Below are 26,914 nucleotides of genomic sequence, written 5' to 3'. Positions count from 1 at the left end.
TTTGGGAGTCCTCAGTATATAAAGTGTTATTTAATCCATGAGACTGATCACCTTTAAAGAAAATGTGGCTCAGTAAGACAATATTAAGGATAGAGTACTGGGCATAATGACATTTGGAGGTTGGCAGAGAAGAAGCTATCAAAGCATCTTAAGAGGGTAATATAGAGCCATGAGCTGAAAATGTTTAAAGAAAAAGGTAGTAGTCACCTGTGTTGAAAGTGATCAAATAATATGGGGACAAAGTGTCTTTTGGATTTGGATGACAGCATGGAAGTCTATAGACCTTGCTAATAGGAATTCTTTTGTTGAAAACCAAGCAATTGGACAAAATCCATTATATTCTTAAATATTTAAAATATTTTTCCTTCTGTTAGCTCACCTGAATGAAACCTCCCCCTGGCAATAACATTTTCTCCGTTTGTGCTTTGTAGTGAAGACCATGTCTTCTCAGTTCCTCCTGTCTCACTGAGAATAGGAAAAGGGCTCCTTTCTCCTTGATGCCCCATAATCACTCATGTTAATGACCCTTTCTGTCTCTGATTTCTAAGCTCTTTGACCTTTTCAACACTGATGACCCACATTTTCATTTCAGTCTCTCTATTTCTTTTTTTTTTTCTCTCTCTCTATTTCTTAGAGCCTTTTGCATTTCCTAATTTTACTTCTGTTCTGAAATGGCTTTATGCCTCCATTGCGAACTCTGTCAAATAATATTTACTTCCCCAGGTTTTAATTAAGCCCTTATCAAGCCTGCACCCATGTTAAATATTTCTATGATGCCTCCCTGAAGCTTCTACTGTGTCTAATTTACTAATCCATTAATCCAGATAAACCCTTTGTCTTTGTCCTCTACTCCTCCTTACTGTAAGGCATTACTGGAAAAATAATTCAACCCTCTAAAAACCTGTGCTCTTGACTCTCATTCCAATTCAGCAGTAACTTCATTCATCTTTTTAAAACATCTTATCATGAGTTTTTGTATTGTGCTGTTGTTAATTTGACATTTAAAAAAATAACATCGTGCTAAAATATTTTAGCAAGAAAGATTTCTTGTTAAAAAATGATGAGATTGAAAAATCATGTGATATTTTGGTTTCAAAGATTGATTTCCCCCCCAAAAAAAAGATTGGTTTCTCAATTATAGTTTCATTTAGGAGGTAATGTCATTATACTGTGTCTTTTCTAACTGTTAAAAAGTTTTACCTTCTCTCTGTATCTTTGAGCCTTGATCCCATCTAAGAATAGGAATACAAATTCTCTATTTACTTTGCCAAAAAGATTTTATAAATCATTGGTCAGCCAGAGAGAAGTAAATTTCATTTTCTCACTTTTAGATACAGGCTCTTTCCAAATATTTAAGACTTAGCTTAGAAGTCTGCCATTTGAACAAGAGTAAAGTTAGTTGTGTGAGGATGAGGGCTGAGGTTATAACTTCCAAGAGCCTGAAATTTAAAAAAAAAAATCACTGTAGTCCACAGGGTGTTGGGATTGTTAGGTTTGCGAGGACAAGGCAGGGGCAGTGTCACGTAGGGGAACAAGTATGAAGTTGGCATCAGGGGACTGACCATCTACTCCCTGTTCTAATGGCCTTTATTTTCTTTATCATTATCTTTTTTTTCTCTCTAATGGGCTTTAAACCTGAGTTAGTTAGTTCCTTGTTTGGGGCCTCGACTTTCTTTTCTGTGAAATGAGGTTATTGGGATATCTTATAACTAAGTTTCTTTTCCACACGAACATTTCAGAATATTATCTTTCATTTATTATCAAGAAAATGTCAGACATTGTGCCAGTAATTTCACACATATAATTTTAATGACTCCTCACAACACTTGTGGAGTTACTATTGTCACCATTTTACTGATAATGAAATTGAAGTTTAGAAAGAAATAAGAAAGAAAGAAAGAAAGAAAGAAAGAAAGAAAGAAAGAAAAAGATAAAGATCAAAGTGACTACTACTAGTAAGTAATAAAGCTGAGAGTCAATCCCTCTTCTGTGTGACTCCAAAGTCCATACAGACATTTCCACTATACCATGAATAGGTGATATGGAAAGAGATCAGGTAATAACTTGACCAAGTCATCTGCCTTGTATGTCACACAGCTGAGATTCAAACTCGGCAGCCCATGCTCCTTACCACTATGCTAAGTGACCTCTAATTAATGAGTTCAGTAGAAATCTATTATTTCCCCATACCTATGCTATCTTCTCTGGAGGAGTTCATTCCATATTGTTTGGGTGGGCTGACTCAGCTCTCATTCTTAACCATAGATGTCAATCAGTCACTCATTTGGCCCTTAGATCAAAGATTAGTCAGTAATGGGTAAATGGCCCAAGCAAGGCCACTCAGTATTTCTCCATGAGGTTTAATGTGTGGTTTCTCTTTCTCTGAATTCTCCAGTTGTGTTGGCGATGTAGGCTTGGTATGTCAATGGTCATTCTTTCATCACATAGAGAGGGATTTTTGAGAGTGAAGCCAACTAAAACATAGAGATAGAGTCATATACATAGTTTGAACTTCTGGAACCAGCTGTGCCTGAACTAGGTATCCCTTGGAATTTTTAGCTCCCTTTTTAGCTAACACAAATTTGAGTTGGATTTCTGCCATTTGTAACAGGAGTTCTGACTAATACAAAGATGTTGCGGTATGGCAAGTAATGGGCCATAAATGTGAAATTGGCTAGGTCAATATGGAAGTCTCCCACCTTCAGCCAAGAATTGGCAATCCTTGCTCTGCAATAGCATGGAATCTGTTAAATTGTTGCCTTGTTGTGCTTGAGTTTCAGACAAATGCGCCTACTAAGGCTGGAGCTTTAGGGGACTTAGTAGAAAAACACTGGGTATTAGAATTTACTGGCCATTTTTGCAAGCTTCAGGTAGTTCTTGAAGAAAGATGTGTTTGTTGCTACTGGGCTTGTAAGATGAGGGGTAAGATGATATTTTGCTAAAATTAGTACTTTCTGCTTCTGGATGTCACCTGAGATGACAGAAGTTGAGATCTGAGCCTTCTGGAGATAGAAAAGTTAGTGCCAACCAAGGCAAGAAGGTAAGAGTCCTAGAGGTAAGTAATATTGGACTCTGGGAGAATTCTGGTTCTCAGTGTCCCTCTGAAGGCAAGATCACAGATGCCCTACTGGACAAAGGTGTACCATCCAATGAGATGCAGATTGGGTGAAAGGAACACATTAGCTGTGCCTGCCTATTTTAATATTTATTTATTTTCGAGAGACAGAGAGAGACAGAGCACAAGCAAAGGAGGGGCAGAGAGAGAATGAGACATAGAATCTGAAGCAGGTTCCAGGCTCTGAGCTGTCAGCACAGAGCCCAACGCGGGGCTCGAACCCACAAACGGTGAGATCATGACCTGAGCCAAAGACGGACACTTAACTGACTGAGCCACCCAGGCGCCCCTGTGCCAGCCTATTTTATATTTTTCCAAACCAGATGGAGGTCAGTAAGCTGAAGATGGGGCTGATGAATAAAATCAGGAAGTTCTTTACTAAGAGACAGAAACCATAGACCACAAATTAGATAATAAGAAATGTGATCCTAAAAGATCTCTAGTTTTAATTGTTCATTCATACTGGACTGAATGTGAATTTACTGAAAGCCTATCAACCTTTTAAGGGATATTGTCTCGTCTGTGAACTCTCAACCTGACCAATAAAAGCCTGTGATTACCAAGGCCATTGTGAGCCTCCAAACCTGCATCAATATGAAGCATGATGCAAAAGGGTAACCCTCTCCAAAGTCCATCTTGGATGTGACCACAGAGGAGAACCAACAAGCAAAGTGTTTCCCGAGAACAAAATAGGAAACAGAACAAAGTGTTTCCAGGTTGGCTGCATAAAGGAATTCTGGCCACTGTAATAGCAGAGTCTTTGTTCTTCCTGATGAACAACAGGATCTGATTTACCTTGGGGACAAATGGCCAATTTTGTTTTTCAGGCTCCCCTGCCCTCAATGAAATTTTAAAGCAGTGACTGCTCTTTAGCAGTGCGTATACAGTGTGTTGTTGTTGGTTACATGAACAAGTCCATAGGTGGAGAAAGTTCAAAGAAGGAGTGAATTTGAAATAAAGGAATAGATACCACATAGGTACCTTGACCTTGGCTCTGGCTCCAAAAACCTGACTATTCTTTAGGTTATTTTTTTGTGGAGGGGGTGGAGGGTAAGTTTTCAGCTACAGATATTATTTTGCATTATGTTATACAGGGCCATTTTCATGACTGTGTGAACAGTAAGAAGGGTGTGTCTGAATGCCAGGTGACTACAGGTGGAGTACAGTGAGGGGACCACATGTCGGTTTGATGGAGAGAGTTTTAACTATAGCTGTGAAGACAAGATATAATAGCAAGTGCATTAGACTATGAATCAAGAGACTTGGGATCCAGGCCTGAGTTGTTACACAAAATCTTTGTGAGCATTTGTTTGGGTTGGTCAGTCCTGTCTGACGTACAGTAACAAAACACCTTGACACTCTGTGGTGCTGAGTAAAGAAGAGGCTTCGTGTGAACAGCTGCTGGCTCATCGCTGCCAAAGGGCAGAGAACTAATCTTTAGGCATCTGAACTCACCTTTAAAGCCATGGGTATTTCGATGATGTAAAGATCCACATAATCTAGCTGGAGGATGTTAAGCGTCTTCTCCAGGGTTGGACGGACCATCTCGGGGTCATGCCTTGTAGCCCACAGCTGAAAGAATAAAAAGGTGATAGTTAGCTAACATCCACACTTTTTTTTTTTTTTTTTTTACAGTAACGCAGCCCTTTATCCAAAGCACTCCTATACGTTATTTACTTATTTCATTTTATAAAAATACGTTTATGCTGAGGTGTCATCTGGGTAGAGGAGGAGTTCATATAACTCTTGACGCCTGGAGTATATATACTCTATCCAGATAGAGTACCAGAGACTTGAAGATCCATCCGAACCACAGAGGACATAGTTTGGTGACAAAGTCTTGCCCTGCTCCCTGCTAACTTCTGAATTGACCCTCAGCACTGTCACTTTTCCTCAGTGTGTAGAAACGGAACATGTATCTGACTAGCTGTTTGGGCTAAGTGCTTTATTTTCATGACACTCTGATAAAAGGTGTGCTTTAGCTGAGCAAGAGATACGATTGCGAGAGTGACTTCACTGGATCTTTCACATTGTGACAGACGGTGTGGACGCTGGTGAAACTTTTATTAATAATTAATTAATTTAGAGAGATAGCATGCATGGGAGGGGGAGGGGCAGAGAGAGAGGAGGGAGAGAGAATCCCAAGCAGGTTCCACACTGTCAGTGCAGCCTGGTCCAACTTGGGGCTGGATCTCATGAACGGTGAGATCAGGATCTGAGCCAAAATCAAGAGTCACATGCTTACCAGACTGAGCCACCCAGGTACCCCAAAACTTTAAATTATTGCAACTATTTAGATTTCCTTTTTCTGCTCCTTTGTTCTCATTTGGTTGTACTTAGACCCCAGGGAAATTCTGGCAATTCCTACTAAGAAATTACTGGCTATCTGGCTACACTGATAAGATCACCAAAATGGTAGTATTGGAGACCCTGCCTCGTCCCCTAATAAAAGTCAATAATTAGACAGCCAGCTGCAGATGAAAAGGGAGAGAACTTGATCAAACAGTACCAACTTCCAGATAAAAGATGAATAAAATCTGGGGATCTAATGTAAAGCATAGCGATTGTAGTTCATACTACTATATTATATACTTGAAAGTTGCTAAGAGTATAGATCTTAAATGTTCTCACCACAGAAAGGACATGGCAATTAAGTGATATGACGGAGGTATTAGCTAATACTACAGTGATAATGACTTTGCAATACATAAGTGTATCAAATCAATATACACCTTAAGTTTACAAAATGTTATATGTCAATTATATCTCAATAAAGCTGGGGAAAAATGAAATAAACTTAACAAAAGAAATTAAAAAAGAAAATGAAATTACTCAATCTCTAAACTATTAGGTAATGAAAGATTAAGACTTACGTTATCAAACTGGAGGATGTGTACCCTTGAGGTCTATAAAACATAGGGTGCTGAGGGGTCCTCAGAGCCTTGGGATAAATCAATACTTCTTGGAGCATCAAATTTGTTCAAAGTGTTTTGGGGAATTTTTTTTTTAATTTCTATACCCTTATTGTCACAAGTAAGGGCAAGCAAAATTGGTAACATTTGATTTTTCTCTACTTTGGACAATAATTTTTTTCTTGCCTTAAGTGCATAAAGAAGAGAAAACAATGTGGAAAGAATAGTGGGAAAATGTGTTTTTGTCATTACTCTGTTATTGCTTCCATCCCATCTAACTGAATATTCTGTTTTATACATTTTAATTTATTTTTATTCAATAAACACACATAGTCCTAGCTCTGTGCCAGGTACTGTTTAAGCGCTTTGTAAATGTTAACTCACAGCAACTTTATGAAATAGACGGCTAAGAAGAAAAGTTTTTTGGTTTATTTTTCTTGGTGGTAACTTGTAACCTCATTTTTACACTGAAACAAAATGAAACAAATAAGAAAATATTATGGGGGGAAATGCAAAAGTCTAAAAACAAATTTAGGATAAGACACAAATCTTCAAAAATATTTCTGCCTTTGGGCAGGTTGCTTTGGCCCAAGTTCTCAGGATATGAGTTCAAGATTATCCTTCCCCCAAAATATTTTGTGAGCACCAGGTTAAGGTTTGATGTTTACTCCAATGAGATACTGTGTAATAGTAAAATCTTAAGGATTCAAAATTGTAAAGCTATAATAAAGTGAAAAGCTTCAGGCTGATATTTTGGGACAGTGGCTATATGTAGCTCCTTGGACTCATAATCCATAAGTGGCAGGGGATTTGGGGAACCAAAACTCCCAGAGAGCTTGGCAAGGAGCCTGAGTGGGGAGCTGGGGAATGGCTGAAATCAGAAACATCATCTTGTTCTCGTATAGAACACTCAGGAGAATTGTATTACACAATCTCCAAAGTTGTACAGCTTTATTCCTGCAAAGCTGCCTGAAAATATACATCCTATATTTCCACTGGCTTTCATTTTAATCACGATGCTTTATCTTTTGGATTGCCCTTCGGTGGATAGTGATTTCTAATATTGGAAATTTCAAAGGCTCGAAAGGTAGTGGTGACGTAAACAAAATGTCATATATCCACACAATAGAGTATTATTTGGCCATAAAAAAGAAATGAAATTCTCATTTGATCTTAGCCAAAAGCCTGAGAAGTGATAGAAATGAAATTCTCATACATGCTATGAACAAACCTAGAAAATGTTACACTCAGTGAAAGAAGCTAGACACAAAACGCCGCATAGCATGTGATTCAATTTATATGAAATGTCCCGAATAGGAAAACTATAAAGACAGAAAGTAGATCACTGGTTTCCAGGGACTGGAAGGAGAGGAGAAAATGGGGGACGACTACTGGTGGGTATGGGTTTCTTTTGGAGTGATGAAAATATTCTGGAATTAGGTAGTATAGATGGTTATGCAACTTTGTAAATACACTAAAAGCATTTATTTAACTTATTTATAAACTTGATGGTACATGAATTCTTGCTCAGTAAACAAATTAGTGATCTACGGACAAATAGGCATACACAAAAGCAAAAGAAGGCTGCCCTTTTAAAGAAAGGTTTGGCAAATGATTATTTAATATGAACCACCTCCCCCCTTCCCTCCACTCCCCAATTTTTCTGCTCTGTAGATTTGGCTCTTCCCATATTGTCTTAAATCATGCCCATGTATGAAGAAGGAGCTTTGCCTAACCTTCAGGGGGCTAATTAGTCAGTCCCGAACTTCCCGGCAAGAGTGAGCAATTTGGGAGTGGAGAACTCACTCCTCTTGTTGAGCCCAACACTCTTTAACAGGGAAAAGTGACACCAGACCAACTATTAATAGAAGGAGTTGGAGGGTGAAGAGAAGATCTCACCTTTCCACAGTAGAAAATATCCTCCCTCTGCACCTTTCCTTCTGCTATCTTCTCCCTGAGGGCCTCCCCTACTTCATGCTCATTCTGATAGATGTAGGCCCCGTCAATGTGCCGGTACCCTGTGTCAATGGCAATCTTCACTGACTTCTCACAGGTTCCCTTAGGAGTCTGAAAGGACAAGGAGGTTGGAGTGGGGAAAAAGAGCAATGGATCTTTTCTTTAATCATTCTTGATCAGGACACTGTACACATGGACATTATTTTACAACAAAAATGACAAAATTCCCAATTAAATGCTGTTGTTATTGGAAGATGGTGTCTGGAGGCTGAGGAAACTGACCTCACAGGGAGCTTCCTTCCCACCCTCATTGGGGTACTCCCTTAATCCCAAGTCTCCCCTAGCTTTGTGCCCTCAGAAATGTAATTGAGCAGTTTTACCAGTGACAAGAGATTTCATGATAGCTATGTTATAAGAGGCCACAAGTTCATTAACGAAGGCTCAATTACAAATCAAAGTTTTGGGTAAACAAACTGAGAATATATCAACAGAATGGAATATCACTCAATAATAAAAAGAAATGAAGTACTGATATAGCAACATGGGTAAATATCAAAACAATTATACTAAGTGAAATAAGCCAGACAAAAAATAAACACATTATGATTGCATTTATATAAAATGCCAGCACATGAAAACTAATGTATAGTTCAGGTACAGATTGGTGATTATCTGGGGTGGGGAATAGCAGGGGCAGGCAAGGGTGGCAGGGAGGGATTACAAAAGAACACAAGGAAACTTTTGTGGTGATGGATATATTCACCATCTTGATTGTAGTCATGGCTTCATGGGTGTATGCATGAGTCAAACTCATCAAATTATGTACTTTAAATACGTAGAGTTTATTGTATGTCAATTATTCCTCAAGACGGCTGGGAAAAAGACAGTTTGGGGGGTGTGCTATAAAAAAAGGATATATTTTTATCAAATTTGGTAGCCAAACCTTTGTTCATTTTATTAACCTGCATGAAGCATAAGAATAAGAATATCCTCTCCCCTGAATATTGACAAACCAGAAGACCTGACAAACTCCTGACACTGGAAGTATAAGTCATCCATCTTTCAGATTGCACATAAATCACTGTTCTTTAGTTATGGTGGCATTTTAATTTTTTCTATGTTTTATTTATTTTTGAGAGAGAAAGAGTGCATGCACACAGGCACATGAGTGAGAAGGAGAGGGGCAGAGAGGGAGACACGGAATCCAAAACAGGCTCCAGACTCTGGAGCTGTCAGCACAGAGCCTGACGTGGGGTTTGAACTCATGAACCGCGAGATCATGACCTGAGCCAAAGTTGGAGCTTAACTGACTGAGCCACCCAGATGCCCCAAGTTATGGTGACATTTTAAATATACGTGAGTGTGTCTCATTTTAGTTCAATTTTTTCTTAGGAGAAATGGAATCCTTGATGGATATTTCCATCAAGACAATCATCTAGTCTCATTGAATACAATTTTCAAATCATTTTTTAGGTTATGTGTGGAGGAGAGGTTTAATCATATCTGTAGATTTGAATTGACCTCATATTCAAATGGCGATCATTCCGATCTTCACAAATGTTGAGAACTACTTGTCCTTGCTTCTATATCGTCAGTGTTCTAACAAAATGCTTGACAAATCTCAACAGACCTGTGAATTCTGGCCCACAGAATTCGATTTATTAAGAATGAGTGACACAAGAAATATCTTGTATTTCTAGTGACTTTATAGTCCTGCACCGGAAATAAAAAGCACTGGAAGTATAAATTGTATTTTCTTTCCCTACGTCAGTTGAAAGCCATCACTACTGAGAGGATAAGAAGACACAATAAATGAACAAATTGGCTACACAGATGGTATTAGAAAATGAGATTCATAGTCACAAATATCAAATAGCTGGGAAAAGAGACACACATTCCAGGAATATGAGAAATACTTCTTTGGCTAATTAATTGGCAACATGATTAATAAGGCTTGAATATAAATTGAGGCAAGAAAAACCCACCCACAAAACACTGCGCAAAATGAGATGTTATGGATGACAGCAAGTGTGACAACAAAAAGTACACTGGAAGAGGAGAATCCTGGGCTAGAATCCAGAAATGTAAGGGAAAAAATAAAAAATACTTCCATTATCAGGTATATGCATAGTATGAAAGAATAAAGTTTAATATGAGATGGTAAATATAATCTCAGAAATAGCACTGAGATTTTGTGGCTGGAACTGATAAATGTAAGAGTAGAACCAAAATAGATTTACTACAAGGGGGAAAAAAACCCCAAACAATACATATGAAAGTATAAACTTATGTTTTCAAAGATCAACAGGGGTTGAACAGGAGGAACATTTAGGATAAAGAAAATGAGAATGATGAGGACTCAGTTAGGAGTGTGGTACTGACCGTTAGCCTGAAGTATATACAAATGATGCTTTATTTCATAAAGACACAGTACAGAAGCAAGTTATAGTAGTGAGAGTCTTCAGTTATCCAGCTACCATTAAAGTGCCTTTTCTAAAAGCTGAATATCTGGTGTGGGAAATCAAATAGCTATATCCTGAGTTAGGAGATTATAGGGAACACAGTGCAAAGCAGAACTCTGCTTTCTGGCCTTGCTGAAAACAGTGGGCTGGTCGATATTCAGTTAATGTATATCTAGAGGTTGGGTCCTGACCGTGCTCATAAATTCCTTAGACCATGTTATCTATGGAATATCTTATCTTGTTCTCCACTCTGCTTTCTGCATCTGCTCTTTTGTAGTCTTGGGAATGCCTTGTTTTTCTGCATGCTTTCCCTACACTTTCTATACGTTCTTACTGGCCCACTGATGTATTGCACAACGTTTCCCTGAATGTATGCTTCATAAATACAGGAGCTTGAGAACAGCTTGGAGAGAGTTCCCTTAGCCTCCCTCTCACCTCTCTTGACTTGTGAAGTCTTGAGTAATCCTTTCTGTCATCCTCAGCTTTGCTGGAGAAAGCTGAAAGCCAAACTCACAATCTGGTACAATCTTTGCTTGCTAAAAATATTGTCCTTCAGGTGGCAGAAGCAGCAATGAGGTGAGTTACTATTTTAGACTCAATTCTAGTCAATATGGAGGAACTAGTTGGAAATGTGGATGTGAGAAAAATGCTTGTTTATAATTCTTAAGTGTAGCATAAGAGAACTGTATGTACATTCTGACAGATTCCTTAGGAAAATTCACTTTAGGGAAAACTCAGGTCGAATAGAATACCATATTTGGAGACTCAAATAAATGATATGATAGGAGAAATCTAAAATGTAAAATTTTGACTCCACAATTAAGGACGATAACAGTGAAATAAAGAATTCTATTTCCTAAAGTGGCCAATAGCACCATTCTTCCACTTAAGAAAGGAGAGTCCTATAAGGATGCAGAGCCATCCACCAAGATGTAACATATACCCTAGGTCAACATCCATAATATGATGTTGTGTCCCCAATAAGTAGAATACATGATTCTGAAAACACAGTAGGAGTGATTCAGCTTAGCATTATTTCCTTTGACTTACTTAGACAATGTGGACTTCTCATCTCTGAATTTTAGGCTCAGTGGATCCTAGTTCCCAGGGCAACCCAGCCTCCTTATTTCAAGATTCAGCATTTAAGAAAAATGCCATACTGGCAGGGGTAAGTGACCTTATCACAGGAGGAGGTAGGGCTCCATCGCTGTTACACGATGAGACAGGGAGGAAAATGTCAGGCAGCTAGGCCATCCAGTAACATATCCCTTCCCAAATTTGATAGTTAATCGATAAGACCAGTGGCCATGATCTAAGTTGACCAGGGACTCAGACAACTCAGAGGTGAGAATCTGGGTTATAATATCTCATCAGCCACCAAGACCAGAAGATATGTTAGTTAAGGATGTGAAACATCTAGAATGGGTAGTCCAGGAAGGAGAGAAGTTGCAACTTGAAGTCTGCTTTAGTGGCAGGAGCTGTTTCATCCTGCCAACCTACCTCTTTTAAAACTTTTCCAGGAGAGAGACCAAACACAAGTCTAGAAGAGCTCAGGGGTGAACTTAGCCTACAAAGCCAGTAGGTTCAGCTGGCGCCGGGGGTAGACTGTAGTGGCTGTTATGGTGTACCACAGGACAGAAGAACTCATTTGCTCCGCTGCCAGCAGTGCTGGCTGCCAGTTATTCACCTCTGATTCCCACTATGGATAATACAGGGTGTAACAGCCTGGCTCTCTCACCTCAACTTAGTACAACTTTGTAGCACATTCTATAGCTCCCTGTGGGACTAATCCCAGTTGTGACTGGATCACAGTGTGACTCTCCCCCCTTGCACAGACCTGCTTCTCTCACTCCCCTTACAGGTCTGATTCCCGAGAGCACTCCCCACTAAGCCCCCTACATGCACATCTCCTTCTCAGAGGCTGTTCTCCAGGGTGCCCAGCCTAAGACATTAGGGTACATAAGGATTTCTTAAGCTACAGAGAGTACTAATGATACATGAAGAGTGATAAATATGACCACATTAAAATCGAGAAACTCTGCTCATCAAGACACCATTAAAAGCAAATGGGAAGTGATATTTTCATATAGATCTAACCGACAAAGGACTTATATCCAGATATTTTACAAATCCAGTATCAATCAGAGAAGACAAATCCAATAAATAAAAACACATAGAAGGCACAGCCACTTTGCAAAAGATATCAAAATGTTTCATAAAAATATGAAAAAATGGCCAATTTCATCTAGAGTAAAGGAAATGGAAATTAAACCACAATGAGAGATTATTCCACACTTATTAGAACTACATATATTAAAAAGACACCAAATATTGGTGAGAATGTCAAGCAGGGGTACCCTCATACGTTGCTGGAGGGAGTGCAAATGATATAAATACCTTGGAAATTATCTACACTGGCATCATGCTCTTCCAGCTCAAGGCAGAATGGACTTGATGTTTCAGTCTGTTCCTTGGTCCTCAACAAGGGCTTGGACTTTACCTCTCCTTTACATCTCCCAGATGCAAAGCCTTTGGCTCACTCTCCAGACTGTGAAAACTTCTTGCAACTATAGAAATCTCAACCAGGGCCACCCAGGAAGGAATACTGGATCACTGAGACCCCCAATCTACTTCCTAGACCACTCCTTCCCCATAACTTGATGATTCTTGATCTACCTCATAACTAGATTTGCTCATCGCTACTTTATCTTTGAACAAGTATTCTCTCTCTTAAAGCACTTCATCCTTTCCTTACATTTTAGTTATAGGTGGGTTTTTTTTTTTTTCTGTCCTCAGTCACTCCATTTACAGATCTCTTGTTGCTAGACCATTGTTTCAATCCCTGTGTTACCTAGGAAAATGCCTTGCATATGGAAGTCACACAATAAATATTCATTGAACTGACTTATTGTGTATTTTCCAAAATATTTACCATTCATCCTAGATTTGTGTCATTTGCACATCTGGTAACATTGTTGAGTTTTACTTGAATATTTGGATAAATATTGGCTATTAATTCCATGGGCTGATGTTCATAAAAACAGAATTAATTTATATCAAAACTGAAAAAAAAGAGTTTAAGACGCAAACTCTCACTATGAGACCTTCCCAGGTGGAGCTGTAGGGAAATCTGTCGGGAGGCTGTTCTAGACTATTTCATCCATGTATGAAAGCGTACTGGGACGCTTTCAAAAGGAAAAGTCACGTGGATAATTTATTTGCACGTTTTAGTCTTCATTAGTGATCATCAGGTGGGGTCATGCACAGAGCGCCTGGTGCTACTAAATGTTGGTTCTATCTCAAATTCTCTGAATCCACAGGCATGGGAAACCTTTACAAGAATTTGGGCACCTTAGGAGAAAAAAAATCTAAGTCAGGAGAAGCTGGGCTGGGGCCCCTCACACAGCTTCATAGTATTGTCCCTTCAAGTTGCTTTCCCAGTTCCTATCTCTACATATTCTAGTGGAATCTATACAGGGCAGAGGTCAGGGGAGACAGTGTTAGCAGTCCTTACTTTAGCTTTCCATGTCTGCTCCCACCCATCTCCCCCCGAAGACATGCCTACATCTTTCCCTGGCACCCTCCTGCCCTAACTTCTGTGTTAAGAGTGAACAGGATTCTAGGGAAGAAAAGATGCTGACTGACTTGACCACATACACAGAACACATATGAATTTCAGCTAGAGTTACCTCAGCCTGCCATTCGCCTTCTACTTCTTATAGAATAAAGGGTTTGAAAAGAATCTCAGGCATGCCAAGTAGAGAAGGCTAGATTTTGGCATCCAACTTTGCCTTTAGGACTAAGACTGATTCTGAAGGTAAATGTAATTGGGAACTTTTATTTCAGGGTGGCTGACTTGGGCACAGGTCGTTCCAGCCTCTGCCTCACCAGTCCTGGGAAGATGATCAGGGAATTATCAGTCGCATAGCTTGGAACAGGAAGCCATGACTCTGCTTTATGTGAGATACTCCATTCTTCCCATTCCTCATCTCCTCCTGCAGTCCCAACAAACCTTCCACACAAATGTGGTGTATTTTTCTTCACATTAGAGTTTCTGATTTCGTGAGATCTGCCACGAACTCCATCTATTACTTTACAACTGGTAATATTTCTGATCACAACTGTAGTTGCTGCATGCATGGTCTTCATTTCTTAGTATCCTTCTTAAGTTGTGTTGAGTTGTATCAAGTGAGTAATCAGTGCATGTCTTATTTTCTGAAGTGAAATATAACTCTTTTTGGGGAAATGACACACAACTGCTTTTGAATGTCCATAACCTATAGCAGTTAATATTACTAGACACATAGTGGGTACTTAATTGTACTTATTGTAGGCACAGCACTCTCAGCTCCACTAAGTTTCAGTAGAGAGAGAGAGAGAGAAAGAGAGAGAGAGAGAGAGAGAGAGAGAGTGAGGGAGAGAAAGAGATCCATCCTGTATACACACACGTACATACTCACGCACATCCTATATACTTTCAGGATTCCTAAATACTTTCATAAATAGAAATAGACAAAGCAAGTCATAGAGGGGTGTCTGGGTGGCTAAGTCAGTTAAACATCCCACTCTTGATTTTGGCTCAGGTTATTATCTCATGGTTTGTGAGATTGAACCCTGCACTGGGTTCTGGGCTGACAGCATGGAGCCTGCTTGGGATTCTCTCTCTCTCTCTCTCTCTCTCTCTCTGCCCCTCTCCTTCTTGTGCGCTCTCTCTCTCTCTCAAAATAAATAAATAAACATTGTTTTCTAAAAAGAAAGTCATAGTTAGGAATATGCAGTTTCATTGATATAAGATATGTTCTTAAGAGGCAATATAATATAGGGATTAGAACATAGAATCTGGACCCAAAGTATGTTGGTTAAAATCCAAGCTCTGTTCCCTAGCATTGTAAGTTTGGGGCAATTTTTTCTCTCTATATACCTCAGTTTTATCATCTGTAAATGGGGTTAAATGGTGTATCTTTTGTAAAGTTTTGAATATTAGAAAACGCATGTGCTGTAAGGCACTTAAAATAGTTCACGTGTTAAGTGATCAGAAAGCATTAACTGTTATTATTGTATTCATTTATATCGCCATACCCTCTGATGCTCACAAACGTAGACGTCCCCTTTTACAAACACACTCATTAATTTGAAAGCATCAGCCAAATACCCATTACATACTAGATAATATTCTGGAAATACAGAGCTGAACAAGACATTCTCTCTTTCATAATGAATTTCACAATCTTGTGGGGAAGATTGCAGAGAAACCGTGATTACAATATAGTGTGATAAGGGCTACAATAGAGTCAAGTAAAAGGGGCTATGTGGACACACAAGAGGGCTAAGTTGTGGTGGCTGGGAGATGGGGTTCTGAGGGGCAGCATCCTTGACCTGAGTCTTGAAGGTTCAGTAGAGGTTTAGCCGGCTAGCTGAACAAACCAGAAGAAAGGGTATTCCAGATAGAGGACAGCATGTTCACAGGCACAGAGATGGGAGAGTTGTTCGAGGAATTCAGGTAGTTATGTGTTGCACAGAGAGGGAGAGAGGTGGAAGATGGTGGTAGATTCTGCTGGATAGACGGGTCTTGACTGAACCGTAAAAGCTCACTGTGCAAGGTAAGGAATGTGGATTCTACCCTATAATGGATAGGGAGCCATTGAAATCATTAAGCAGAGGAGTGATGTGATCATATTTGGGTCTGAAGAAGATCCTGACAACCCCAGTTTGAATAATTGGAGGGGACAAAATTGGAAGAATAGCCTAACAAATGAAGAACCCAAACCAAGCAGTGACAAAGGAGACCAAGAGGAAGGTGTCAAGTGAACAAATATTTCTGAGATAAATTCAACAGCAATCATTTGGAAGAAATGTGGACAAAGAGAGAAACAAGGATAGAGGGCAGAATGAAGGAATGTACTCAGATTTCTGGCTTGGGTGGCTCAGAGTGGTAGTGTTATTTCCTAGGAGTGGAAGTATTTGGAGGGGAAGGTAGAAATGGATAGTGTAGTTTTGTTATATTGAGTTAGAGGTGTTTATGAAAGATGGAATACATACTTAACTGTACAACACAATTATCCAAGGAGCTTGTTAAATGCAAATATTCAGCCTCTACCCTTAAAGAACCAGATTCGGTAGGTCAGAGGTGAGGACTAAGGATTAGCATTTCTTACAAAAAAAAAAAAAAAAAAAAAATTCGGCTCCTCCTTAGCCGGCAGCCATGGCGGGTCAAGAGGATCTGGTGCAGCGGGAGATTGACCAAGACTGGGCGAACCGGGAGTACATTGAGGTCATCACCAGCAGCATCAAGAAAATGGCGGACTTTCTCAACTCGTTTATGTCTTGTCGTTCAAGACTTGCAACACTAAACGAGAAATTGACAGCCCTCGAACGGAGAATAGAGTACATTGAAGCACGGGTGACAAAAGGTGAGACCCGCACCTAGAACTGTGCCATGCTACTGCTGGGAAGTTGCTTTACAGAACACAGGCCTACGTGGGAAAGACCCCAGCAGCCTCAGCTCCTTCCTCTCTCCTTAAAGAGCAACAGGGCTTATTCTTGTTTTTCTTTTTTCAAAAGCGTGGCCTTTGGGCTCTGCCATGTACATCGGTGTGTGATGTGGCATGTGGGAAGAAGTCCAGGGGAACTCTTGGAAACAACATTAGGCATTTTACCTTTTAAAGTAACATTTTGTAGAACTGTTTGTCAACGTATTTGAGGCGTGCAGAGCCAGACGCCTGGGACTCTTTGTTAAGGTCCTCCCCACCTCCTTCTCTCTCTCTCTCTCTCTCTCTCTCTCTCTCTCTCTCTCTCACACACACACACACACACACGCAAGGCATACACACACTTTCCTTACAGCTCTCATTGCCTCTGCATTGGTTCTATAAACAGTCTTTGTCTCCTTTCCACCTTTGGTGGGGGGTGGGAGGCAGTCCTGTCTGAGACACTTATGCCCAGGCAAGGTAGCCACAAGAGAATGTTGTTGGTAACCCACCAGTTTCTTGTCGTTTTGGGGAGGTCAAGGTTAGGCCCCCACTTGGCTTGAAGGGACATTTTCAGAATTTTCTGTCACTTGGGGTGTCTTTGCCTCTCATATTTCCCTAATAAACTCCTCAACTTAAAAAAAAAAATTCCCAAGTGGTTCTGATGTAGCGAGTCCAGGCTATATGAGTATATGTATAACAAAGAACAAAACAAAACAAAACACAAAACAAAAAAACAAAAACCAGGAAATAAAATTTCAGGAGTCTCTGCATATATGTGATTGGAGCCAAGATTATGAACGAGGTCATATATAGACAATGGGCAAAGTGAGAAGAGGAAGGGGCCAATGACTAAGACTGTTATAATTGTTTCAACAGTGATTTTCCTTTACATTACCAAAATCAGTGGAACTGGGCAATTGCAGCGGATACAAGTATTAACTCCTCTTGGTACGTGTAGTTTATTTTTCTTTCTCTGCCTTCCATTCCCCATGCTGCCCCCAGAGTTATCTTCCAAAAGCACTGATCTCGTGGTGCTTTTCCTCTGTTTCTAAACTTCACATAATTCCTCCTTTTATACAGTGAAGTTTCAACTCCTTGGCATGGTATGCAAGGTCCTTTATAATCTAGTCTCAACCTGCATTTCCAGAGCCAGATGCCGTTGTCTCCACCGTTAATTCTATGTGCCAGCCACTACGGGCTTGGCCTCTGCCGGACACATCATATATCTTTGTGCCTCTATAGTTCTTCTGCCTAAGATGTGCTGCCTCAGCTCTGTCTCTCTGCCTCTTAACTCACAGTTAGCTTTACAGAGGTAATTCATACGTGGTCACACAAATCCAGTGGCATTTCTACACATACCACTGGTTCATTCTGGTAATCAGCATTAAATTTGAATTGCAATGAAGAAAGCAGAAATATTTTTCTCATAAGTAGAAACTGTGTTTTAATGGAAGCCTACTCAATCTTGAAGGTCAAATTTAACTATTTTTATGTGTTTTCAGAGAGATACTGTTTATAGTTCTGGGGTAGAATTTACTCTTATCGTCATTATTCTGTAATTAACTATTAAAGAGTCAGCCTCCTCTATTTGATTTTTAATTCCTAGGCAGCACAGACACTATTCTCTTCATATTTGAAACTTCTATAGCCTAGTGCTTCATACATGGCAGGTTTTCACTAAATGCTTGTTAGACTGAACTAGAAATCCTCAAATACAAGTTTTAAAAACCCCATAAGTAATAAACTCAGAAATATCACGTGCCTCAGTCCAGTCTACTAGTCGCAATTTAGCTAAATTTCAGCCAAAGAAGCAGAAAAGTCCCATTTTCTAATTCAAGATAATTTTAAATTATAAACTGATATAATTTTAACCTCCGGGTCATTACTCAGGACACCAAGTAGTACTCCTTGGAGGTGACTTTCATTATTATAAAAAGGAAATCAATGAGCTCCATTCAAAACAAATGAAAGATTATGCTCCAGGGAAGTTTCAAAATAATGAAAATAAAAAAGAGAGAGATTTACCAGTTTAGGTTCTGAGTAGGTGCCAAGACCGATGATAGGAATGCTGTTTCCATCACTTAGGGGTATACGGTGATTTGCAGCACTGAGGTTCATCCTGGAGAGAGTCTGGGTTTCACGTTTTTCAGAGTAATTCTGGACACTACTGGGAAAGTCTTTTTGTAAGGATATTTTAGGGCCTATTTAATGAAAGAAAGGAGAGTCAGAGGGAGGAGCAGTGGGAGGGAAGAGAGATTAGCAGATCTATTTCTCAACCTTTTTTTTTTTTCCCCAGGTTGTTTTGAAAATCTGGAGATTGTCCTTTGAACTTTATCAGAGGCATGTAAATAACATAACCCATTGAGAGCTAATGCTTACTTCTCTACAAAGAAAAGAGGGAAAAGCCAAAAAGAAACAAGTCTGGTTGGCTTCTGCCAGTTAGGATGGTTTTGTGGGCAAGTGACAGGCCTGTCTCAAATTCTCCTAAACTATAAAAGACATTTATTGGTTTATATTTCTGAAAGCTTCAACATTAGGGCTAGCTTCAGGTGAGACTACAGCAGATTCCCAGGACTTGCCTGGAAATTCTGATGCAGCAGGACTTGGAAGGATTTTAAGATTGTATCACCTAGTTAAGTTTGGGAAACAGTGGGCCAGAGGAACAACTGGTCTTTTAACCAGTCTATCTCTCTGTCTCTTCATTCTCTCAGTCTCTCCTTATTGTTAAAAGATGGTGGCCCGTCCTTGGAGTGACGTGGTTCCAGAGACAGACTCAACAAAAGAGAGATTTTTACTTATGCTGTCACTCACACAGTAACCTAGAAAAGGTCTTTTTGGTCTCCACTACCTTTCTTGCTTCATGGATCTATCACTAAACTAATCATGATGGTCAAAGGACATAAAAGATTGATCACCCTCAGATAATTAGAAGCCATTTCTTTCTTTTTTTTTTTTTTAAATTTATTTATTTCTTTTGAGAGAGAGAGAGAGGGAGAGAGAGAGAGAGAGAGACAGGGGAGGGATAGAGAGAAAGGGAAAGAGAGAATCCCAAGCAGGCTCCATGCTGTCAGTGCAGAGCCTGATCCCATTAACTGTGACATCATGACCTGAGCTGAAATCAAGAGTGGGACGCTTAACCTACTGAGCCACCCAGGTGCCCCAGAAGTAATTTCTGAATGTGGAGCTGGAGTTAATCTCACCTGGGCAGAATCTGGAGATTGTTAAGAAAAAGGAAAGAAATAGCAGTTAGGGAAGCAACTAACAAATGTTTATTACAGTCTTCCTCCAAAGGATTGTGCTGTGTATAAAATGTGAGCCTTGGGGGTTTCGAAGATAACTGTGTTCAGGCTGGTAAAAGTATGCTGAAGTTTGCCTGTAACTCATTTGCCCTCTCTCCTGGACTTCCTTTCTTGCTTACATACACATGATCAGCCAGTGAATTTCAAGTAGGTTGGGGCAGCATGGAACACGGGCAATATTGGTCTTCAGTATCATTGGTAAATTGATCCAACAAATACTTATTGTACACCTTTGGGTGCTAAGACGTTGGTTTGCATATGTTGCTCTATATTTATTATTACTGACTTTTTTGGTCTTTAGCCCAATGAACACTTTGGATATTTAAATTCATGATTTTCATCTAATTTGGGACGTTTGGGGGCATTAGTTTTTCAAACATTCTTTTAGTTTCTTCTTCTCTTCTCCTTCGGGGCCTCCTGTTGTGTATATGTTGGTATACTTGATGGTATCTCATAGGTGTCTTGAGCTTGGTTTATTTATTTTTGTCATTCTTTTCTCTTTTTTCTTCTTAAACTAGATGATCTCAATGAGTCTATCTTCAGGTACCCTAACTCTTCTGCTTGCTCAAATCTATAGTTGAAACCCTTGAGTTATTTTTCATTTCAATTATTGTGTTTTTAATCTCTAGAATTTGTTTGGTTCATTTTTACGATTTCTATTTCTTTACTGATGTTCTCTACATGGTGAAAGGTTGTTCTCCTGGATCCTTTGGTTCTTTCCCCATGATTTTCTTTTGCTCTTTAAGCATATCTAAGAGAATTGAGTTAATGTCTTTGTCTAGTAAGTCCAATGCTCTGTGTCCTCATGGACACTCACAATTCCTTTTTTTTCCCCTGTGAGCAAGCCATATTTTCTTGTTCTTTGCATGTTCTGTAATTTTTTTGTTGAAAACTGGGTGTGTTGAATATCACAATGTGACAGTTCTGGAAATCAGCTACTTCCCCCTCCTCTGGTTCATTGGTGCTGTTTGCTTATGAGTTGTTAATGCTTGCTTATTTACTAACTTCTCTGAACGATTTTTGTTGAGTCCCTACCATTTGTTATGTGAAAGGTGTGTTCACCTAATTTAGCAGTCATGGTCACTTGGTGTTTTGACAGAGTTTTCTTCACTGCTCGGAGCAAAAAACCAAAAACTTCTGTCTTTGTAGGTTGGCTCCTTTGGGGCATGACTTCAATGCTTACCCATGCTGCTTATGATGCTGCCATAGCCTTTGTTTCCAGCTTGCACAGAGCCTGAAGGCCAGTCAGAGGTGAAAACTGAGGGTCTTGTCAGGCCTCTTTGACCATATGCTCAGCCTGACAGTATGTGTGGCCTTCTTGATTAACCAGCCCTGCAACTCCCTACCCTCACATATCTCCTTTCCCAACTTCTTTGCCAGGATTTTCAGTCTATTGGTTGTCCCAACTAACCCTAGGCTTCTACAGCCAAAACTTCTGTGCTTAAATGCATGCAGCAAAAACTTGAGCAGCCATCTTTGCCGTAGGAATGCTTTGAGTTAGGCAAAATAAAGGCAAGCCTTTGTGTGTTCCTTCAGGGAGCCACCGGACAGTCTGGGACCACAGTGATGATTCTTTGAGAATAAAAGCTCCATTGCGCTCTGTGGCACCAGCATCCTGCATCAAGAGTGTGGGCACAGTCCTCATGGCTGCCATGGATCAGATGTGGGGGATGGTGGGCAGGCCATTTAAACCACACAGTCCTCTCTCTTACTGCAAAAGCAGCAGCTGCTTTCTTCACTAAGCTTTCCCCTGGTTGTTTCAAGTTCTTGACTGGACTCCAGACTTCTGCAAAAAATGAGACTGTTTTTGCCAGCTGATTCATTGTTTTTATAAAAGCACAGAGACCTGGAACCCCTACTCTGCTACTTTCCTCTTTTCTTTTAAAAAAAAAATGTTTATTTATTTTTGAGAGAGAGAAGGCAAATGGAGCAAGGGGTCCGGAAGATCCGAATCTGTGGGGACAGCAGAGAGCCCAATGCGGGACTTGAGCTCACAAATCATGAGACCATGACCTGAGTTGAAGTTAGATGTTCAACTAACTGAGCCACCCAGATGCCCCACCTCTTTTCATTTTAAAAAATATGTATATTTTTATTTGTTTTGTGATTGGATTATTTCTATTGACTTATATTCAACTTTTTCCTCTTGTCTTCTTTCCTCCATTCTGCTACTGAGTGCATACAGTAAGTCCTTTGTTCTTTTTTTCTTAGACTTTATTTTTAGGGAAGTTTTAGGTCATAGCAAAGTTGAGCAGTGTGTAAGAGAGTTCCCATCCCCTGCCCTCATACATGCCCTGACTTCCCCCACTATCGACATCCCCCCACCAGAGTGGTACATTTGTTACAACCGATGAAACTGTTTTAACTATTACTATCCACCAAAGTCCATAGTTTGCATTAAGGTCACTGTTCACATGGTATTTTCTATGGATTTTGGAAGATGTTATAATGCCATCTATCTACCACACTAGTATCGCCCAGAATAGTTTGCCCTAAAGTTCCTGTGTTCTCCTTATTTATCCCTCTCTCCCTCCTAATCCCTGGCAACCACTCATCTTTTTACTGTCTCCAAAGTTTTGTCTTTTTTCAGAATATCGTATAGGTAGATTCATACAGATTTTCAAATTGGCTTCTTTCACTTAGTAAAATGCACATAATGTTGCTCTATGCCTTTCCATGGCTTGGTAGCTCTTTTTTTTTTTTTTTAGTGGTGAATTATAGTCCATTGTCTGGATGTACCATAGTTCTCTCTGTCTGCACCCTGCTGTCCACTTTCTGATTGGTGGGGCAGTGGTGGGGGGGTGGGGGGAGAGGTACTGAGAGACCCCAATAGTACATGAGTTCTGATCTTCTTTCTCCATCTGCTACTGTTTCTTTTTCAGACTCCTGAAATAACCTTCTTATACATATATTTCATGTTTTATAGTGGTATTCACTGGGAGAGGCATCCTACCCGGAACTAGAACCCTCACATCTTTCTTAAAATAATTTTAAGTTTTTTACACATATTGACTAAATTGAGGTGAATTTAAATTTTAGATTGCTTTTTTGTGTGAGAAATTTCTGAAGTTAGTCTTTATATATTGATATTTTCAAAATAAATTGACCTGACATAAAACAATTCTTATTTTTATTCAATAAAAGACTTGTGTATGAATTATTACTCTCTTTGCTGATATAAATTCACAAATAATTTTAATTATGACAATAATGAGATTATTTTTGAGTATTTACTATGCGCTTTTATGTATTGTCTCATTTAATTTTCACAACATAGCTTCTTATTAGAGCTAACGTAAATGACTGCTACTTTTTCTCTAATGGCAACTCTAACCATGCTCTGTTCCTTCTGCCTCCTAGTTAAAAATTATTACAATACCCCAATCACAGTATTTCTCCTGCTTGATGAAGGTACACATACACACAAATACCTGCATCTGCAAACCTTCCCCCAAATCACCTAACATAAGCCCGATTTCCTATTACAAGCCCTTTTCTCTCTCTCCCTCTTTTAAAATTTCTTTTCTTTTCTTTTCTTTTTTAAACTTTATTTATTTTGAGAGAGACAGAGACAGCACAAGTGGGGGAGGGTCAGAGAGAGGGAGAGAGAGAATCCCAAGCAGGCTCCCTGCTGCCAACACAGAGCCTGATGCAGGGCTCGAACCTACAAAGTCCTGAGATCATGACCTGAGCCAAAATCAAGAGTTGGACACTCAACCGACTGAACCAACCAGGCACCCCCAAATTTTTTCTTTTTTAATGTTTATTTATTTTTGAGAGAGAGAGAGAGAGTGCAAGCAGGGGAGGGGCAGAGAGAGAGGGAGACACAGAATCTGAAGCAGGCTCCAGGCTCTAAGCTGTCAGCACAGAGCCCGATGCAGGGCTGGAACTGAGCCGAAGTGAGCTTACAGGACTGAGCCACCCAGGCACCCCTCTCTCTCCCTCTTAACAAGGCATCTCATGCCTCCCCACAGACTGAAGTCTTCTTGCTGCAGAAAGCTTATAAAACTAACTTCATTTGTTTACAGGTAAGTCCTTACTACTGGTCATTTAGATAAATTTTTAAATAGTCTTCCAAATCTTTTTTGTAACTTAAAACCTCAGAGCTTTGCTAAGCTAAATAACTGAATTTCAATAAATACCTGGACAATTTTCTAAACAGGACAAAATACTACAACATTAAGTATTACAAATAGGTTTATCTACTATTGACTTTGTATTACAGAGAAAAGATATTTGGATGTGTTAGTGCTACACTGGAAAATTGAAAAAGGCAATGCTTCTAGAAATTATAAAATATATTCACAAACTTGCAAATCTAAAGAATAATGGTATAACAGGCAGTTTCCTACTGTTTCTTACTTTTCACTAGAAATAAGGTTTCTAAGGATTAAGGAGTCTAATTAATATATGTAATTAAAGCTACTAGAAATAATAAGGGCAACATCTCTGTATCCCAGGAAAGTAGGTTATGTTTCCAGTAAGAGAAGGTCTGAGAAATGCAGATAACACTTTTTTTGTGTGGAGGGAAAAGAAAAAAATATTGTCCTAAGTGAGGCTGGTTGTTTATAGAGGAAAAACATAGGACAAAATTGTAATGCTAAAAAAAGAGTCGTAGAAGGTTTGCGGAAAAAGGAATCCTAGGAAAATAATTTTAGGTACAATCAAGCTAAGATTAAAATAAACTTAATGAAAAATGAGCTTTAATGTAAAAAGTACACTGATGGAACTTGTTTGGTTTTTCTTCTATTAAACCAAAATTTTCTTAGATAACAGGTCTGTTCTTAATAAGAAATTATAAACAAAGTTTCTTTACTGTTAGTGTAATCTGTCTGAGAAAGAAAGATTCTGTTTTTGTCTTTATCGCATTTTGGCTATTCAGAAAAACTAAATTCTTATTCAAGGAAAGCTAAGGTTTTTGCAGGTACAATCTACATTTGTTCTTGAAACCTTTTTGTTACTTTGGTTAAATAGATAATTATTCTTTTGCAAGTTTTTGTGATCCTATTTTAACCAAATGGTCCAGACCTCCTTATATTTTTGACAAAATTCCAAAAATTGAATTCTAAATGAAGTCTTTTTTACCTGGAATATTGTAGAGGACTTGTTAAAGTCATTAGGCTTATTTGCTGTGTAAATTACATGGGAAGCATTGCCAAATTAAGTAATACTAAGCCTTCTTTATATTGTATTTGCAAGACTGTGGCACATGTGGATGAAGTCCACATTCTGCTTCTGCAAAAATAGCCCCTCATTGCCAGACTTTTGCCATCCAGATGTCCTTGTAACATGGCAACAGTCTGCTCTTGAATAAGAAATTAAGATGATTAAACAATGGCTGTAAATTAAAGAACAGTGGGGGCTGTGGGAAACCCAAGATAGCTGCTTGGGTCTTCCTGGCTCCCTGACAAACCCCATTTTTTAGTTTTTGCATTCCTTCACCCACAACAGTGCATTTCAAATGACACAGGTTATAAACAGACATTGATGGGGAGACTTTTTTAATATTGCGAGAACAGTCTACCAGCAATGTCTGACCTGTCAGACAGGTCCTAATCTTGGAATCCTACATTCCACAATTCTGGAAAAGCTGTTTTTGTTCCCAGAAGCCTTAGATCTCCTCCCTCTGGACCTTTTGAACACCTTACAGCTGGACTACAACTGCCACTTAGTGTGTGTTATCAAGATGTTCTTGTTGTTTGTATGTTTTCTGGATGGATTGAAGCTTTTCCCTGCTGCAAGGTTGATGTTCTCATGGAGGCAAAAAAAAAAAAAACAAAAAAACCAAAAACCTGTTAGAGAATGTGTTTCCCATTTGGGATTCACCTTCCATGATCTCCAGTGATCAAGGCGCCCCCTTCACTAGGCAAATCATACGAACCGTAACAAAAGCTTGCAAACCTCTTGGAATTCTATCAGTATACAACCTTCTGCTGATCCCTTGTTGTCTTGTGCTAGTATGACCAGCTACTGTTAAGTCTCTAATGTCTTATGCTCAAGCCTGTGATCAACATGTAAAAAAAAGCCTTTCCAGATCACAATTCAAAGTCGGTCACAGTCTAGAGCTTGGTGGCTGGGTATTTCAGAAATGTCACCAGGGGAAGACAGCCCTAGAGCCCCAATGGAAGGGACTTTATCAAGTGCTCCTGACCACTGACACTGCTGTGAAACTAGAAGGTATTGAGCCTGGGGTACACGTCTCATGACTGAAAAAGTCTCCATCTCACACTTGGTCCTGTACAGGTGCTGGAGACCTCCAAATCTAACTGACAGGAAAGAAAAGGAGTGGACATAGAGGTAGACTGCTTCTGCCCAAGATGATGGAACAAGGCTTCATGCTTTAAACATGAAGGCCTTTCTCCTTTTTCTTTCCTTTACTCTGGCATTGGCCTATAAAGATAACACCCTCACCTTCTCTCCCAGGTCATTACTAATAGATGCTGACTTTTAGAATTTAGAAAAACCTATTATTTCAGGTTAGGAGAAGAATCTAATTGTGCCCCTAACTTTTCAAAAGCAAAATAAGAGATCTCATTCGTCAACTCCCCTCCCTGAATCTACACCGTTGAGCTAGAAAGGACCTAACAGGAGGTGTTCATGATTTAGGATTCACTCCTTTGGCAAGTCCCTACATCCCTGGTTAGGGATAAATATAATTAAGGCTATAATCAACAACATCTCTTTATGTCTTGAAATTATG

General features: G+C 39.4%; 2 protein-coding genes and 1 long non-coding RNA gene across 3 annotated transcripts in view; 2 read left to right on the top strand and 1 right to left on the bottom strand.

Moving 5' to 3' along the window:
* Positions 1-19,148, bottom strand: part of AKR1D1 (aldo-keto reductase family 1 member D1) — a 42,068-nt gene extending 22,920 nt beyond the window's left edge. Inside the window, exons 1-3 of the mRNA XM_019452884.2 lie at positions 18,941-19,148; positions 7,927-8,094; positions 4,571-4,687 (exon numbers count right to left, since the gene is read on the bottom strand). Of these exons, the coding sequence (XP_019308429.1) occupies positions 4,571-4,687; positions 7,927-8,094; positions 18,941-19,033 (378 nt within the window). The 5' untranslated portion in view covers positions 19,034-19,148. The remainder of the gene's footprint in view (positions 1-4,570; positions 4,688-7,926; positions 8,095-18,940) is intronic.
* On the top strand, positions 16,633-17,255 carry LOC128775573 (probable protein BRICK1). The gene has a single exon (XM_053897528.1). It carries the CDS (start codon positions 16,648-16,650, stop codon positions 16,870-16,872), a length of 225 nt encoding a protein of 74 aa, XP_053753503.1. The 5' UTR covers positions 16,633-16,647; the 3' UTR covers positions 16,873-17,255.
* On the top strand, positions 17,638-26,624 carry LOC109269069 (uncharacterized). The gene is made up of 2 exons (XR_002080927.2): positions 17,638-17,863; positions 26,458-26,624. It is a non-coding gene; the product is annotated as an uncharacterized LOC109269069 (long non-coding RNA).
* The last annotated feature ends 290 nt before the right edge of the window (positions 26,625-26,914 follow it).

The sequence above is a fragment of the Panthera pardus genome, unplaced genomic scaffold (assembly GCF_024362965.1).
Source record: "Panthera pardus isolate Hobbes unplaced genomic scaffold, ASM2436296v1 HiC_scaffold_8, whole genome shotgun sequence".
NCBI classification, from domain to species: Eukaryota; Metazoa; Chordata; class Mammalia; order Carnivora; family Felidae; genus Panthera; species Panthera pardus.
Note: the sequence above shows the minus strand (reverse complement) of the source record. Positions and strands in the feature narration are given on the sequence as shown.

Coding starts and splice junctions, on each gene's coding strand:
- LOC128775573 (XM_053897528.1), top strand. CDS start 16,648: ATGGCGGGTCAAGAGGATCTGGTGCAGCGGGAGATTGACCAAGACTGG.